This window comes from Salvelinus fontinalis, chromosome 42, assembly GCF_029448725.1.
Source record: "Salvelinus fontinalis isolate EN_2023a chromosome 42, ASM2944872v1, whole genome shotgun sequence".
In the NCBI taxonomy this organism is placed as follows: domain Eukaryota; kingdom Metazoa; phylum Chordata; class Actinopteri; order Salmoniformes; family Salmonidae; genus Salvelinus; species Salvelinus fontinalis.
In genome coordinates this window covers 18,098,257-18,117,266 of record NC_074706.1, presented here as the reverse complement: position 1 = coordinate 18,117,266, position 19,010 = coordinate 18,098,257, and the positions used below count along the sequence as shown (strand labels likewise).

At 40.0% G+C, this 19,010-nt stretch overlaps 1 protein-coding gene across 2 annotated transcripts; it reads right to left on the bottom strand.

Moving 5' to 3' along the window:
* Positions 1-4,015: 4,015 nt before the first annotated feature.
* Positions 4,016-11,508, bottom strand: LOC129841103 (GTP-binding nuclear protein Ran-like). Of its 2 annotated transcripts, none has more exons than XM_055909211.1 (7): positions 11,317-11,508; positions 6,019-6,077; positions 5,756-5,840; positions 5,359-5,484; positions 4,970-5,157; positions 4,574-4,744; positions 4,016-4,354 (listed from the first exon to the last, which is right to left on the bottom strand). In XM_055909211.1, the coding sequence occupies exons 2-7, from the start codon at positions 6,043-6,045 to the stop codon at positions 4,310-4,312; spliced, it is 642 nt and encodes a 213-aa protein (XP_055765186.1). In that variant the 5' UTR covers positions 6,046-6,077; positions 11,317-11,508; the 3' UTR covers positions 4,016-4,309. The 2 variants fall into 2 exon arrangements, with proteins under 2 accessions (XP_055765186.1, XP_055765185.1); XM_055909210.1 differs by having other exon boundaries at positions 11,329-11,505.
* Between the last annotated feature and the right edge of the window lie 7,502 nt (positions 11,509-19,010).

Here is a 19,010-nt window from a genome sequence, read left to right as displayed (position 1 = left end):
TAGTAAACTGTAGAATAATATAGTAAATACTACATTATTATTCACACAAAAAAAACACTGTTGTAAATAGTACAGTATATTCCGCAAAAACACTACACTTTTTTAAACTATAGTAAATACTATCTTATTTGCATATAACCTGCCCATTCCCCTCACGCATATCGCAATTTTTTCCACCCATAAGTGAGAAACCTACAAGCCAAGTATTTACCAAATATTGTGTTCCATACAGGTTATAGAAAATTAGCTCTTAGCTCTTATTTCTCCAGTAGGTTTCCTCAAGGAGAAAGCCTCAACTTCTATGTCAAAGATAATAAAACAGGAACTACAGTAAATACTACAGTATACTACAATCCACAAAAACACTACGTCAATTACTATAGTATATACATTTACATTTTAGTCATTTAGCAGACGCCCTTATCAAGAGCGACTTACAGGAGGAATTAGGGTGAAGTGCCTTGCTCAAAGGCACATCGACAGATTTTACTACAGTATATATACTACAATTAACTGTAAATACTACAGTAAATACTACAGTAAAGTCAGCAACAACGCTACAGTGAATACTATAGTACATATTTTCTTATGTGGGCAGACACAGAACTTTACATGGTTATTCTAATTTGAGCATGCTTTTCAGTCCAGGATTAGGCTTATTCTGGGTCAGGGTAACCGGCTCTGAAAATACATCTTCTATTGAGAGAATCTACATCAGTCACTGTGGTGTTGAGATGATGAGGGAAGGCTACTGTACCGGTGGAGTTTAGGGCATTGAGTACCATGGCAGACACCCCGAGTACCATCATGGCCAGAATGGGTTCATCATTGGATCATGGGATCTTCACTTCTCTTCAGCTGTTGTGAAAAGAGCAATGTTATTATATATTTTTTTTAAATGAAACTGGGAGTTCTGATCTGTGGGGGCACGCAAACAGACTCCGGCACACTCAGAGACAAATGAGAGAGAGGTGCATTTTCTCATAACAGAATCAAATATTCGGGTTTTACCTTGAGGTATGTAAATGTCAACGTCTTTTTCCTCTATTCTTGCTTCTCCTTGTTTCAGATGCTCTCTTTCACTCAGCTCTGCTTCCTTATATACCTATTCCATATCTCTTAATCTCCATCCTAATCTCAGATGTATTTCCTCTTTTCTGCTGTCTCAACCTCATACACATAAAAAGTTGCAACCCCTCTGGGTTTGTCTAGACAGTATGTGCAATCCCTGGGTATAGTTGTCACCCTTGCACTTTTCAACATCAAAAAATCTTCAGTTATTTGTTTTACTTGTCCCATTGAAAGACGATATCTCAAGTATAACTACAGTAATGTATCACCAAATGAAGCATTCCTACACCATTCCTCCCTACAATCAAACATGGGAGAGTTTCGATAACGCTGTGGGGTTGCTTTGCAGCCTCTGGTACTGGGGGCCTTGAACATGTTCAAGGCATCATGAAATCAGCAGATTATCAAGGGGTTTTGGAGTGGAGTGTTCAACCCGGTGTCCAAAAACTAGGTCTCCATCAAAGGTCGTGGGTATCCAGCAGGACAACGAACCCAAGAACATAAAAAAGCACCCAGGAATGGTTCAAGAAGAATCACTGGACTGGAGAGGCCAGCAATGAGTCCAGATCTGTGTCTCATCGAAAACTTACGACGAGATCTGAAAACAGCAGTTGGTCAAGGGCAACCATCAAACATTGAAGAATTGGGAGCAGTTTGCAGCTGAAGAGGGAGCAAAATTGCCAGTAGAAAGGTACAGCAAGCTCATTGAGGTCTACAAGAAGCATTTGCCGGCAGTTATATGCTGACCAAAGGCTGTGCAACCAAGTACTAGTAACGGGTGATAATAATTCTGTCAATGCCATTTGTTTTTATTTTCTAAAATTTGCTGAACAGCCATTGCAAATGGTAGACCCCCCCCTTTAGACAGAATTATGAATTATTCAAGAAAAGGGCAAGGGTACCAATATATTAGGCCACAAAATGTTCATCCTGTCTGCTGGTGGTTTCAAAAGGGAGCAACATGTCAAGACAACTTTTCATGATAGAACAAAACATGAGAAAAGTACCTATTGCCTTCAGAAAGTATTCACATCCCTAGACTTTTTCCACAGTTTGTCTTGTTAAAGCCTGAATTTAAAATGGATTAAATTGAGACTTTGTGTCACCGGCCTACACACAATACCCCATAATGTCAAAGTGTAATTATATTTTAGAAATGTTGACAAAAAAAATAAATATGAAAAGCTGAAATGTCTTGTCTTGAGTAAGTGTTCAACCCCTTTATGGCAAGCCTAAATAAGTTCAGGTGTAGAAATGTGCTTAACAAGTTACATTACATGGACTCACTCTGTGTTCAATAATAGGGTTTAACATGGTTTTTGAATGACTACCTCATCTCTGTACCCCACACACGCAATTATCTGTAAAATCTCTCAGTAGAGCAGTGAATTTCAAACACAGATTCAACCACAAAGACCAGGGAGGTTTTCCAATGCCTCACAAATAGCACCTATTGGTAGATTGGTCTCAAAAAATGTTAACAAAAAAAATACATAAAATATATTTCTTTGAGCATGTTGTTCACTGGAGGCTGCTGAGGGGAGGACGGCTCATAATAATGTCTGGAATGGAGCCAATGGAATGGCATCAAACACATGGCAACCATGTGCCTGATGCATTTGATACCATGCCACCTATTCCGCTCCGACCATTACCACGTGCCCGTCCTCCCCAATTAAGGTGCCACCAACCTCCTGTGGTGAAGTTATTAATTACATTTTGGATGGTGTATCAATACACCCAGTCATAACAAAGATACAGCCGTCCTTCCTAACTCAGTTCCCGGAGAGGAAGGAAACCGTTCAGGGATTACACCATGAGGCCAATGGTGTATTTAAAACAGTTTAATGGATGTATCAATAACATTGTAGTTATTCCACAATACTAACCTAAATGACAGAGTGAAAAGAAGGAAGCCTGCACAGAATAAAATATTCCAAAACATGCAAAAGGCCCTAAAGTAAAAATGGAAAAAAAATGTGGCAAAGAAATTAACTTCATGTCCTAGATACAAAGCGTTACGTTTGGGTCAAATCCAACACAACATCACTTAGTAGCACTCTTCATATTTTCAAGCATTGTCATCGGCAAGGAATAGGGAGTTTTTTGGGGGATAAAAAGAAACGGAATAGACCTAACCACAGGCAAAATCCTAGTGGAAAATCTGGTTGTCTGCTTTCCAACAGACATTGGGAGACAAATTCACCTTTCAGCCAGATAATAACCTAGAACACAAGGCCAAACATACACTGGTTTCTTACCAAGACGGCATTGAATGTTCATGAGTGGCCTAGCTTTATTTTTGACTTAAATGCACTACAAAATCTATGTCAAGACTTGAAAATGGCTGTCTAGCAATGATCAACAACCAACTTGACAGAGAAAACCTCCCTGGTCTTTGTGGTTGAATCTGTGTTTGAAATTCACTGCTCTACTGAGGGATTTTACAGAGACAGAGCTTGAAGAATTCAAAAAGAAAAAAATGTGCAAATATTGTACAGCTGTAATCGCTGCCAAAGGTGATTCTAACATGTATTGACTCAGGGGTTTGAATACTTATGTAAAAACATGTTTTCACTTTGTCATTACAGGGTATTGTGTGTAGATGGGTAAGAAAGAAAAACAAATATTTAAATCCATTTTAAATTCAGGTTGTAACACAAAATGTGGAATAAGTCAAGGGGTATGAATACTTTGAAGGCACTGTATATTACAAATAGCACAAATGGATTATTGTACACAAATATGTATTAATGTATTTACTATACAACTTTGTTGTGGAACCAGTACATTTTCAATCCCTGTCAACCCCACCACAGGCACCTCTGAAGAATAAAATGCTGTCAAACATCAGTCAGGCATTCCCACAAGGAAGTGAAATGTGCTTTTTGCTAAATTCCAATCACACACCCATTTTGTTCACATGAATTGATACAGCAAATAGTTTATATTCAAATACTTTTTATTTAGTGTGATTTCATATCACCCATAGTCAGTATCGTACAGCGAGCGAACAAGGTCTTTCATTTGTATGTGTGTGTGTAACGCCTACTGTGAGCAGTGTGAAATTCTACACCTGTTTGTCTCTACTGAAATCTTCACGCTACCAGACACACATTTTCAGTTTGAAACACAAAAACAAAACATTGGGGGGGCTTTAACAATTAAAGGTCAAGGGTTAAGGTCAGCAATAGGCCACACCTCCAGAACGCCGAAGAGGCCAGAGAGAGGTCGCAGGTTAAAGGTCATCGTCTTCATCTGGGAGCGCTGTTTCTGCGGCAACCTGGAGGTGTGAGGAAAAATTGTGTATTCATTATTTTTGTCACGTGTAAAACTAAATACTAGTATGCAAGTTCCTGATGTAAATAAATACAATTTCAATAAAGAACACATTAAACACTGACCCAGTATGGCGTGTGCGACTTCTGCATTTGTGTGTGTTCTGCATGCGTGTCCCCTGCATGTGTGTGTGTACACTTTCTGCATGCGTGTGTGTACTCACTTTAAGGTCGTTCTCGTACTGCGCGGCCAGGGAGGCGTCCATGACGACCTCCGGGGGAGCGAGGGCAGGCATCTCCACAAACTCCAAGTTGGGGTCTCCTACCAGCTTCCTGGCCAGCCACAGGAAGGGCTTCTCAAAGTTGTAGTTACTCTTGGCTGAGATGTCGTAGTACTGATGAGGTGGAGAGAGTCTTGATTAGGTATAGTCTCATATATATATATATGTATGATAAACGCTATTGTCGCTCTCCCATCTAAAAAAAATTAACCAGGAATGGAGAAACACTGCAGACACACAGTACTCCAGCTGAGGAATATAGACTTGTACAGACAGGTGTGGTAGTTGGCAGGTACAAAACACTATCTAAATGTGTCTGCGTTGGGTTGCCACGGTTACCTGAAGGTTCTTCTTGCGGTGGAACACAATGCTCTTGGCTTTGACCTTCCTGTCCTTGATGTCCACCTTGTTGCCGCACAGGACTATGGGTATGTTCTCGCAGACGCGCACCAGGTCACGGTGCCAGTTGGGCACGTTCTTGTAGGTGACGCGAGATGTCACGTCGAACATGATGATCGCACACTGGGCTGGAGAGAGGTAGGAGACAGAAAAGTAGAAGAGGGAGAGTGATTGAGTGAATCAGATAATCATTAAATGTGTGGTGCCCGTAATCATCCGAGTCATTTTGCACCAGAGGGTAAGATTGTGTAGAGATCTGAAGTCAGGATGTGACCTACTCTGTATGTACTACAATGCACAGACATGTGACCCACACAAATGTGACGTACCCTGTATGTAGTAGCCATCTCTCAGCCCCCCAAACTTCTCCTGGCCGGCTGTGTCCCAGACATTGTACTTGATGGTCCCTCGAGTGGTGTGGAAGACCAAGGGATGCACCTCTACTCCCAGAGTCGCTACAGGGGGAAGAGGAGGGGGAGCGAAGGGCAGGTCAGCCATGGTTCAGGGATGTAGAAGGGTTTCAACTCTTGTATGGATAGCATATTTTTCCATCATGCTACCCTTGCCTGCAAACTCAATTTCCCTCTGGAGAGAATTAAGTCTGATTATTGATTGAAGGTATGGTGGGGTTATGAAGGAGAAGAAGCAGAAGACGGCAAAGAAGAGGTATGTAAAGCTGAGAGCGAGAAGAGGGAGAGAGGACTGTCTGGATTCTAAGAAACTCACCAACGTATTTCTTCTCAAACTCTCCTGTTAAATGCCTCTTGACGAAGGTGGTTTTTCCTGTGCCTCCATCTCCACACAACACTAGCTGAAACACGGACAGTAATTAAACAACACATTGGTTAAAAGGAATAGCAACCGACTGCTGTGCTACTCGGGAGACCAAACAATATAGGTCTAGTAGACTACTTTTGACCAGAGTCCTACGGGCCCTGGTAGTGCACAACAGATGGAGTTGGGTGACACAAGACACAGTCAAGACTCACCTTAAATTGTACATCTGGTTCTGCCATAGCGGTCTGTTCTATGTGTTGGTGTTTACACGCTGAAATAACAAGAGGAGAAGAAGAACAGGTCATCAATTGGCAGTGTTTGTGTCCCACCCTTTTCCCTTTACAGTGCTGCTCAAAAGACAGCATCAATCATCAATATTAGAAGCCACAAAGGGTGCTGCTGGTGTGATGTGGAGTCACAACAATACCTGGCAAAAGTGACAACAAACAGACAACCATGTCCTATTAGTGTTAACTACTTGAGTAATTGACATATTATTCAGTTACTGATGCTTGGTTGACATGACAGTCTTGGCACTAGGAAAGCAATTTGAATGTGTTTTGTTTGAGACAAGGTGGAGAGGGGCTGAAAAACCAGCCTGGACTCAGACTAGGCGTAACATTGTAAACATACGTCCAGGACACTCAAATTAGTATGATATGTTACATTTGGCATGGTTACATAAGACAGAAAGTTATGATATGATAGGATATTATAGGAGGGTGGTTGGTCAGGGTGGATAGCTAGGAACATAATGCGAACGTCTAGCAACCAAAGTTTGTTAAAATGGTGATGAGATTAGAACGCGCAAACACTGACTTCTTAGCTACTTTGAAACTACTTAGCATACTAGCTAACCCTTCCCCTAAACCTTTAACCTAACTCCTAAACTTAACCCCTAACCTAGCTAATGTTAGACACCTAGCTAAAGTTCAAATCAAATTTATTGGTTGCATACGTGTTTAGCAGATGTTATTGTGTGTGTAGCGAAATGCGTGTGCTTCTAGCTCCGACGGTGCAGTAATAACTAACAAGTAATATCTAACAGTTTCACAACATATATCCAAAATACACGTAAATGTAAGTAAGGAATGATTAAGAATATATTTACATATATGTCAGAGCGGCATTGGACTAAGATAGTGGCATAGTATAGAATACAGTATATAAACTCAGCAAAAAAAGTAACAGCCCTTTTACAGGACCCCATCTTTCAAAGATAAAGATTTCATTTTATAATCCGTGTTTGTCTGTAGACCCTGCCACATACGTCTCGTGTCTGAGCCATTGAACTGGGACTTAACTTTGTCCCTATACCAACATTTAGCCTGCTTGATTGCTTTGCGGAGGGAATAACTACACTGTTTGTATTCTTCCATATTCCCAGTCTTCTTGCCCTAGTTAAATGCAGTGGTTCGCGCATTCCGTTTTGTGCGAATGCTCCCATCTATCCCCGGTTTCTGGTTGGAGTAGGTTTTAATAGTCACAGTGGGTACAACATCTCCTATGCACTTTCTGATAAACTCATTCACCGTATCGGTATGCGTGTCGATATTATTTTCTGAAGCTACTCTGAACATATCCCAGTCCACGTGATCAAAATAATCTTAAAGCGTGGATTCCGATTGGTCAGACCAGCATTGAATAAGTCCTCACCATGGGTTGAGTTCCTGTTACACCATAAGTTGTTAATAATGTCGGCGTGATGTACTGAGAACCCAACTGGCTTTACAGAGTCAGACAGTATATCTCGAGAGAGACATTTTTCCGTGAAGCAGAGAATGTTACAATCCCTGGTGTCTCTCTGAAAAGCCACTCTTGCCTTGAGCTCATCAACTTCATTATCCAGAGATTGGACATTAGCGAGTCCAAGTCAGACCAGAAGACAGCCTCGAGTACCTCTCCTCCGCCGGCATTGTTTTGGGTCAGCCTATGGAATAGGTTGCAAAGGGTCTGAATTTTTCCAGAAATTTTCCATGGGAAGTTAAGCCTGGGAATTTTGCTTAAATTCATCAAACAAGTTAGCTTATAACAGTGAACCTTTTTTTGTGGGATACAAGGCAATTCTAGGTCTTGTGGCATATTTTGGTTAAAGTATCCCGAATTCAATGGAATTGCAATCCTCTGCATGCACAGTGCATTCTTCCATCACATGTACAGATGATTCTCAAGATCTTGCACACTAATGAGATGCTATTGAGCCCACACTACTACGCTGTCTGAGCCAAGGACTACATGCTTTCTGGTAAGTTTTAATTACAATACTGGGTGGGGTGAATATATTTTATATGACATACATGATTTTTTAAAAACTAGTAAATAGTAGCCTACAGCAAAGTGTGTTTAAATCATTTCTAACTTGTTAACAATTTCTGCATGTGTCTGTATGTAGCCTCGCTACTTTTATAGCCTCGCTACTGTATATAGCCTGTCTTTTTACTGTTGGTTTATTACTTTACTTACCTATTGTTCACCTAATACCTTTTTTAGACTATTGGTTAGAGCCTGTAAGTAAGCATTTCACTGTAAGGTCTACACCTGTTGTATTCGGCGCACGTGACAAATAAACTTTGATTTGATTTGCTAGTTCGTTTTTGCTACCATGTGAGTTTTAGTTTGATTGAGCCTGCTAACTGAGGAGTGTTAATTCACCTGTTCCATACATGTTTCATCTTAAAACAAATATCTTACAAAGGAGTTGTTTAATCTAACTGCTTAACTATTTATCTGTACATGGAATTGTTTTGGGGTTTTCTAATCTTTACAGGAAAATGCCACGGGCACTATCCGATGTATGGAGACATTTCACTGCAGCTGATGTAGATTGAAAAGCTGTGTACATTTGCAAATACTGTGCCAAATCATATGTGAAGAATGCAACAAAGATGCAGAATCATCTGGCCAAGTGCATAAAGTTCCCTCAGCGCTCACAACAAGCAATCTCTGACTAAAGTCCCTCTACTTCTATTCGAGGTGACAATGATGAATCAGACACCTTATCGATTTGCAACAGCTCATGGTCCTCCTGGAATCAGAAGTGTTTTTGACTCAATGGAGGAACGTATTCAGGGAAATGCTGATGTTTTGCTCGAGCTGTGTATGCAACTGGTTCACCTCTGATGTTCACAGGCGGTGTGTATTGGAAGAGATTTCTGAATGTTCTTCGCCCAGCATACACCCCTCCAACCAGACATGCTAAAGCATCTACTCATTTGCTGGATGCAGAGTTCAACAGAGTTCAAGTGAAGGTCAAGCAAATCATAGAGAACGCAGACTGTATTGCAATCAGCTCTGATGGGTGGTCGAATGTTTGTGGGCAAGGAATAATTAACTACATCATCTCCACCCCTCAATCAGTATTCTACAAGAGCACAGACACAAGGGACAACAAACACACCGCAGATGAGCTGAAGGGAGTCAATGAACTTGGACCACAGAAGGTATTTGCACTGGTGACAGACAATTCTGCGAACATGAAGGCTGCTTGGTCTAAAGTGGTGGAGTCCTACCCTCACATCACACCCATTGGCTGTGCTGCTCATGCATTGAATCTGCTCCTCAAGGACATCATGGCACTGATGGATATACTCTACAAGAGAGCCAAGGAAATGGTTAGGTATGTGAAGGGTCATCAAGTTATAACAGCAATCTACCTCACCAAGCAAAGTGAGAAGAATAAGAGCACCACATTGAAGCTGCCCAGCAACACCCGTTGGGGTGGTGTTGTTGTCACCACCTCTCCTGTCTCCTGGAGGGGAAGGAGTCTCTCCAAGAAATGGCCATAGTCTGCCGATATGGACAGCACCATCAAGAGGATCCTCCTGGATGATGTATTTTGGGAGAGAGTGGTAAGCAGCCTGAAACCTATAGCAGTAGCCATTCGCGCGGATTGAGGGAGAAAATGCCATCCTGTCTGATGTTCAGACTCTGCGTGCAGATGTAAGAGAAGAAATCCATACCGCTTGCCCACTGACCAATACAAGGGTTGAAAAATTGGTGGCCATCCAGGCAAATTTGAGGCTTTTTGAGCCTGACAACGAGCCATCTACAACGAAGTTGGAAAGTGACAGTGAAGATGAGGCCTCAGAGTCTGCTGTTCAAGAGGTGGACATTGAGGAGGTCCAGGGAGAAGGCATGTAAGCCCGAGGAAGACAACCAAAGCTTTAGTTTCTAGATGATCATTTTACAGATGTATGTTGAAAACGTTTTTGGGAGTCAAATAATTGAATTACGGTTCAATTCGTAACTAAATTGTTTTTAAAATTTCTATTGGAAGGATTTAATAATTTGCAATTATGTCTACTTATGATAAGTTAAAATGCTTCTGTTTCTGTCTCCATATGATATGGTAAATATATCCAATGCAAAAAATCTACATTTAAATGGTATTAATATTAATTTGCATACATTTCCGTTAATTCCCATATATTCCCACGGAAAGTTTCCACCTCTGAATATTCCCCAAAATGTGCAACCCTACTCTGGAATAAATTAAATTGCCCTGGGGAGAGAAAACAAAGGATCCGCTTCAGGGAAGTCATAATGCTGGAAGTTCTGGTGAGGTACCGCCGCTCTTATATCCAATAGTTCTTCCCAGGTGTATGTAATGACACAAAACAATTCCTGACCTAAATAGCGTAAAAAAAGAGTACATGAACAAACAAAATAGTGGAGTTTCGTAAGAGCCAGTTGGGATGCTGCCATCTCCGTCAACACACCATCGGGACTTTTTTGTGGCAACAATTAAAACGTTTGCGTATTAAATATATTGAACAAGAATATAAATGCAACAATTTCAACGATTTTACTGAGTTACAGTTCATTTAACGAAATCAATCAATATTTATGACACTTTGAGTCTGGACCAGCCCCCCCTCCAAATACGGACATTTCTATTAAAGAAAAATGCACCCGTCATACGAATACAAATAATGTTGATCTTTAAAAAACGGCCATTATATCTACCGTTTCCATTACAAGTTGCAATGATTTTATTTGCAACATTTTCTCGAACGAACCTGGGCCAATAGAAACCTGCCTACTGTTGCCTTATGGAAGTGGTCCAACTGTATACACCGCTTTGCTGCGTGCTAAAGTTACATATGCAATAAGTCCAGTCAAACCGCCTACCCCCATATTTTGCGGACTACAGCACCTTTTCACGAGGCTTCGCGTCACACTTGGTCCAGTACCTAACAACTTGTTTTTACGAAAATGTACCAAAACAAAACTGTTGCATTTACAACCCTGCATGACCATGATGCACTGATAAATCTCAGCTCGAGCGAAACAAGTCGATATGCTAACGTTAGCCACCGTGAACCAACGTCTTCTCTGACTATGCTAACAAGCTATACAACGTTAGCTAGCTAAATAACATAATTGTAAACTTTGAATAGGACGAGGCACGAGTGTCAATACAATAATTCTCATTCTGTATTCAGATCTTTGAATTGATGTCTCTGTTTTGACATGGCTGAGTAAATTTCGAATATTTTCAAAAATCTTACGTCCACACTTACCCCCACGGTTTTGGATGGGACAGTTAGCTAAGTGCTATTGGCCTTCGATTAATTTGGCTAATGTATGTGACGCTTTTGTGTCTATCACGTGATCTCTGACGGTCAATAGAGAATGTTGTTGATGGTTTTATCAAAGACAGTACAATATGAGTATAGGCAGAAACTGCTTCTCCAATAGACGGGTTGTTTGTTAAGCAACAAAACCGACGGGGTTGGCCTAGATTGTAGACAACATGTAAACGACACTGAGTGAGTGTACAAAACATTAGGAACACCTTTTCCCACGACAGACTATCCAGGTGAAAGCTATGATCCCTTATTAATGTCACTTCAAATAATGTAGATGAAGGGGAGGAGACAGGTTAAAGAAGGATTTTAAAGCCTTGAGACATGGATTGTGTATGTGTGCTATTCATAATATGAATGGGCAAGACAAAATATTTAAGTGCCTTTGAATGGGGTATGGTAGTAGGAGCTCAACAGTTCACGCTCAACAGTTTCCTGTGTATCAAGAATGGTTCACCACCCAAAGTACATCTATCCAACTTGACACAACTGTGGGAAGCATTGGAGTCAACATGGGCCAGCATCCCTGTGGAACGCTTTCGACACATTACGAAAAAGTGCTATAGCGTTCCTGTAAGATTCCTATAAGAAACTATGTTTTGTATAATACCCTATAGTTATAGGGTATAGTATGCTATGATATATTATTTTGCTATGAAAATACTATAGAATGATTATAGGAGTATCTATAGTATGTAATTTTGACCTATAATAACTTTCAATAGTAATAACATTTCAATGGTATAAATATTATGCAGTATCTCTATAGTATTCTTATGAATTTAAATAGCGTTCCTGCATTATTTTTTGTAGTATTCCCCTGAAGTTATTGAAAGCATTCCTATAGGCTATTCCTGTTGGGTTTGTAATAGTATTCTAATTGAGGTGATGAAAATTATCCAAGAAAAACATTTCCTGCAAGCGAAAACAGAAAGCTAACCAACATTTATTTTATATGACAACATGGGTATAGCCAGGTTACTTTTAAAGTAGTGTGCATTTTTGGGATGGATACTTTAAATACATTACATCCATTAAAAACATGTGGCATCTTAGTAAAAACAGACCAGTAATATTAATGTTCATTTATTTTTTATTAAAAAAAAAAATCTATTCCACTGAACATGTGGTTAACATGTACAATACAATATATAGGCGATGGCCCTTGCATCACTGATGTATGTCCCTGATAAGTTATCAATGTGTGATACTATTAGAATCACACAGATTCAATGACATACACCACACATTCTGTGATCTCCAACTATTACTCAAAACTAAATGCATGCGTTTTAACTGGAAGCTGCACGTCCCTAACCTATCCTCACACTGGACGGACCTGAACTAAGGTATGTTGATGCTTTTCTTGGCCAGGTCACCATTGCAAATGAGAATCAGCTCAATAACATCAACCAGCTCACTAAAAAACAGCCATAACTAATCTCGCTCATAAGTGTTTGGCAGAAGGACAAGCCAGCCATCCACATAAATATATTTACACTTGATATCTTTTTTTTGTCTCAACCTCAAATCAAATTTTATTTGTCACATACACATGGTTAGCAGATGTTAATGCGAGTGTAGCGAAATGCTTGTGCTTCTAGTTCCGACAATGTAGTAATAACCAACAAGTAATCTAACCTAACAATTCCACAACTACTACCTTATACACACAAGTGTAAAGGGATAAAGAATATGTACATAAAGATATATGAATGAGTGATGGTACAGAACGGCATAGGCAAGATGCAGTAGATGGTATAGAGTACAGTATATACATATGAGATGAGTAATGTAGGGTATATAAACATAAAGTGGCATGGTTTAAAGTGGCTAGTGATACATGTATTACATAAAGATGGCAAGATGCAGTAGATTATATAGAGTACAGTATATACATATACATATGAGATGAGTAATGTAAGGTATGTAAACATTATATTAAGTGGCATTGTTTAAAGTGGCTAGTGATACATTTTTACATAATTTCCATCAATTCCCATTATTAAAGTGGCTGGAGTTTAATAATGGGAATTGATGGAAATTATGTAAAAATGTATCACTAGCCACTTTAAACAATGCCACTTAATATAATGTTTACTCATCTCATATGTATATGTATATACTGTACTCTATATCATCTACTGCATCTTGCCATCTTTATGTAATACATGTATCACTAGCCACTTTAAACTATGCCACTTTATGTTTATATACCCTACATTACTCATCTCATATGTATATACTGTACATATATATATACATATACATATATATACTGTAAATACACCTCTCAACTTCACACCTTTTTGTTGATGAGATGCCTAGATTGCGGTTGATGAACATACTGTCAGCTTGAATTACATATGGTTGAACCACAACAATGGGAGTAGGTTGACATAAGCAGTTTGTTTGACAAATGCAATTCAGTCTAACAAAGAAAAATAACAGCAGTTGTATACAACGTCCATTTTTGAACACGACTGAGGTATTATCCCTTTTTTCTGAGATTTGGTAGTTAGTTGTGTGATAAACAATCTGTTCATAAATGAATCGGCCTTATGTCTCCACAGGCTGGGACGAGACAGATCCGGTAATTAGTTATTCTACAGCAAGTTTTACAGAAGCTGTGAGGTGAAGAGGTACAGATTTTCCAAGAGTTTTAAGGGAGCCCGAGATTTTTTCTCCTTTCAGTCTCCTGTCTGCAAGCATCGCAAGGAATATACCGAACTCTGACTCTGGGTGAAATCCTACAACGTTAGAGAATGTTTGGGAATGACTCGCCAAAGTAAGAAAAGCTTGCAAATTTGTTGTGGAACACACTGCATCCCATGGAAAAGAGATTTCAAACTTCCATTGTTACCCTCAAATGTAAAACATGACGTTGCCCCGAGAGGCCGCCAATTCAGTACACTATCAGTAAGGTGGATTAGCTGATGACAATTGAAAGAAACATTTTCTTGTCCATATAATTCTTCCATTTTCTTGACAAAGAGGACTAAATAAATGTGAGCTACTCTAAGGTCACGCTGTGAAATAGATCCTTGAAGCAAAATATGCATGCTGAATGGCAGACAGTCATTGAATAAAACAGAAGAAATCCACAACACTCCGATGCTTTTCAAAATGTTCTTATATACAGTGATCGCGGCATTCTTGTGATTTCCTTTGGTGGCTTGAGATTTAGCAGTCGAGAGTCTAATTCTGTCACTTGTCGACCTATGTGCCATGGATTCAAACAGTTGCATGTATCCTGTTTTTGCTTCCATTGTTCAACATTGTGTTTGGTTTTGTGCCTGACTACATGCATTCCTCGGCATAACTCTACAACTTCTGTCTCTTCGGTTGGACAACGGAAGCAAAAACAGTGTTGACAACTCCTTTACACCATTTTGCGGAATATCAGTGCGAGCAGCGTGAAATGCATTATCCTTAAATTGATTGTGTGATCTTTCAATTTGGAGTTGTTGACTGTAAGGATCTTACATATCCTCTGCCTTTGGGGACAACTTTACCGGGGTGCAAGCACCAGTCACAACCATATTCACCATTGAATTGCTTACAGTAATGAAGAATTGGCCTGGCAATTGCATCTGAGGAACAAATCAAGGAGAAGACCTTTGTCCTCTTCAGAATCCCACTGTTCTCTCTCCAAATGTATGGGTTTCGGGCTAAATCGCAACATGAATCAATAAAAAGGTATCCATTCTGTGTTTTTCTGGGCCAAACCAAAGTCCTGCAACCATCACATTTTCTTTCCAATGTATGTAAGGCAGTTCATTTATGGTAAATTGAAGGGGCCAAAATGAGTAATTTGAGGAGTTAAAAATGGGTAATCCATCACAGTTCCAGGTTCATGTTAAATCATCAGCAGATAGCCTCTTCTCTTTGAATAATCTTTGGTTCATCTTTCCATCCATGACATCCTCGATTTCATATTCTTCTTCCTTCACCGGTTTCCTCAAAATATATATTCTATGGTTCTCCAGTGTATCTCGCAGGTCCCTCAAAGGTATTGACAAAATTAAAACATTTTGTTTCTCTGATGAAGGACGTTACACAATGTGAGCAATTTGTGTCTTCGGGTTGCTTTCCTAAGTAATTTTGGCAATCATCACAAAATAAATGAGAGACAGCTGTCAGGGCTGGATTACCCAAAAACTTTTTGAAGAGATATTTAGATGTTGGAGACAAGCAAATTCAGCAAGGCAAGTAGGTCTATCAGGGCAGTTCCAGTCAGGTGATGACGCAGAACAAAGACCATTATTGCCATAAGGCATTGCCCCTTTGTTACTGATTCCCCAGGGTAAATCCTTTCTTCATTCTGAAAAGAGTTAGATGCAAAGTATATTTAGACATTTGATTAAGCCAGAAGGAAACATATAATAAATCTGCAAAGGTAGAACAGATTGCTAAGGCCTGAGAGTTGTGTGTGTTTGTTCACCTGACACTAACCATCTCAGGGGCATCATTATAGTCTAAATGATCAGAGCCAGGTTGATTGGGGTGTGTCAGGGGGTCCTAAATTAGGAATACATGGAGAAAACGAACACAGAACATTATGCTACTGAAATATTTGCTAGAATACATAACACTGACTTCACAAGGGTGAGGCTAAGAAACTGAATGTCTGTCTGTGTGTGTACCACATTTATGTGGGTAGCTGATGTCCCCACATGTATACAGAAACCTGACAAATTGGACCTCGTGTGGACATTTGGCAAGTCCCCATGAGGGGAATTGCGATTTTTGGCTTAGAGGTTAAGTTTAGGGAAAAACATACAATTGGATATAGTGTTAGAATTGGGGTTACTATTAGGTTTAGGCATTGCGGGTTAAGTTTAGAGTTAGGCATTAGGGCCAGGTGATTTTTAGCCTTAACATTTAGGTAATTGAGGTTAGGGTTAGGATCAGAGTTAGGGTTACGTTTAGGGCTAGGGAACATGTTTTTTTTGGGTCAAGTTTAGGTCTCAAGTCCCTACAAGGATAGAAAAACAAATGTGTGTGTGTGTGTGTGTGTGCGTGCGTGTGTTTGTGCACCTGACACTAACCATCTCAGGGGCATCATCACGGTCTAAATCATCAGAGCCAGGTTGATTGGGGTGTGTTAGAGGGTCCTATAAAAGTAACAGAGAAAACCAACACAGAACATTATCTAATGAAAATATTAGCTAGAATACATGACACTGACTTCACAAGGGTGAGGCTAAGAAACTGAATGTCTGTGTGTGTGGGTCGACATGGCTCTAAATAATCAGAGCCATGTTGATTGAGGTTTGTAACTAGCTAGCTAGAAACTAGATACTGAAAACAAACACTGTCAGTGTACCATCTAGCTAGCAAGTTAATTAGCTACTGTATCTAGCTAGCAGATATACAGCTAGTGTATACATACCAGTAACAGCATAGCATAAGCAATTGAACACACCAAACAGTAATATCGTTGTAGCTACATAAAAAAATGTATCTAGTTTTCTAGAGCTCACACCGAGCGAAGGCAATATAACAACAATACTTTAATATTCCTGCTTGACCTGGTCTGTCGAGGAAAAGGGAAGTTTTCATCACGCATCCATTTTTTTATATGGTCCCCTTATCACTCAGACTGGAGGCATTTCTTACTAAGCAAATGAGCTAATTGTTGAAAACTGCTTGAATCATGTCAACTGCTAATGAAACTGATTCCGTAGCTAGCTATAAAATAAACTTTGCGGCAAAGCATAAAAGGCGAAAGTTTAACAAAAAAAACTAGGTGCAAGCAAAGACAACGGTTTACTCTGTTTGCACTTTGCAAAATAGCAAAATATCACCAAAGATGTATGCACTTGTGGATTTTTTTTGAAGAAGGGACATCAGAAATGGTTCCAGTGGAAAATATTGAAGAGTTTGATGGGATGTGCGACAATTTTAAAGAATGTATTGTTAATTGGCAGCGCACGGGAAAGAGAGATCCCGCCTATGTCATGGCTCTGGATGGTATTCGAACTAGCTAGCTACCCAGCTAATGACACAGTATAACGTAGCTATCTAACAATATATGGTTCATGTTATCAATCGTTAAACTTAGTTATAAAAAGTAATACAGCCAAGACATTGGCTATAACAATAACAACTAATGTAGCTAATGTTAGCTAGCTAAGGAGCTAGTTATAGCACTTAAGTTCACTAGTATGTGTAGGTACCATGCTAACCACTGGCTAGTTAGTTGTTTGGCAGGCCGATCCACCAGCTAACTACCTGCTGGTTAGCACGAAAGCTAGCTAACACATACTAACTGGGCTGATTGCTTGGTAAACTAAAGGTAAATTAAAATAGCTTACTAGCTAGCTATATATTTTAAGTTGCAAACACAGCTTATGATATTATGGGGTGAGGGGGGTATGCAACATGATGAGTGATGTGAGCTTTGTGTGTTCCCAGACATCATGGCTAGTGGATCCACACCCATCTCCAAAACTCACAATGGTGAGAGAGGAAACACAATTTCTAACAGCGTGTGTGTTTGGTTTAAGCATGATGATCAGAATATGAGGAGTAGAGATTGAGAGTCAGAAATATGATTAGACATTGGAAGGAGGTGGTTGAATGAATCTGTATCAGGGATGCAAACTAGTCACCTTTCGGCGAAATTCACCGTTTTGAATCCAAAATAGGTGATTTTTTTTTTTTTTGCCTTCACCTCCCTTATCTCACCTCACTTGCTCACATTGTATATAGACTTATTCTTCTACTGTATTATTGACTGTATGTTTGTTTTATTCCATGTGTAACTCTGTGTTGTTGTATGTGTCGAACTGCTTTGCTTTATCTTGGCCAGGTCGCAATTGTAAATGAGAACGTGTTCTCAACTTGCCTACCTGGTTAAATAAAGGTGAAAAAAAAATCGTGTAGATCCGATGAGAAAAGTTTGGGAGGGGGAGGGGGAGGGGGGTTGGATCACTACTGGCTGTAAGCGAACGAGTGATGCGCGTTTGGAGCAATACTGGCTGTATCCAAGGCTCAGCCAATCGTTCACATAACAGAATGCAGCGCAGCACGTGACTGAAGAGAAAAGAGAGAACCAACTTGTTAGTTACAGCATCAGCACGCACACTGGAGAGACAGCATAGGGTAGAAAGGCAGTGACAGCAGCGCGTGCCCTGAACGATAACGAAGAGGTAATGTTAGGTGAGAAGCCTGTCCACCAGACGGGTGAGAAGGTGATGAAGCATACTTCATGAGCTGTAACCGAAAAACAACTGGCATTTGGAAAGTTTGAGGTGAGGGAGAAAGTGTGGTGGAACAAGTATTAGCATTGCTAATCTTGCTAGCTCGATCGAATTCTCCGTTAGCTAGCCAGAGAAATGTTGAGCAACATAAGCCAACTCATCTGATCAAATAATTGAGTTTATGGTGTGAAAATTAGATGGCTAATAAAGTCAGACAGCTAACGTTACAACATCAGGTGAGCTGACATTAGTAACCTAACTAATTCGCTATAGTATTGTAACGACCCTGGGTTTATAAGCGCGGAAATCGACTCTGCCGCTTGAGCATGCTTTTGCGGCACAGTCGATAGCGCGCCGGACCTCGGGCTAGGAGGTTGATTGTTCGAGACCTGCTCCCTGCTGTTTCAT

What these genes read in the sequence shown, in the direction of transcription:
- LOC129841103 (XM_055909211.1), bottom strand. Translation starts at nt 6,045, where the DNA reads ATGGCAGAACCAGATGTACAATTTAAG. An exon ending in GTTTGAGAAGAAATACGTTG is followed by an intron (nt 5,485 to 5,755) that starts GTGAGTTTCTTA and finishes TTCCCCCTGTAG; the next exon opens with CGACTCTGGGAGTAGAGGTG. An exon ending in AGATGGCTACTACATACAGG is followed by an intron (nt 5,158 to 5,358) that starts GTACGTCACATT and finishes ACCTCTCTCCAG; the next exon opens with CCCAGTGTGCGATCATCATG.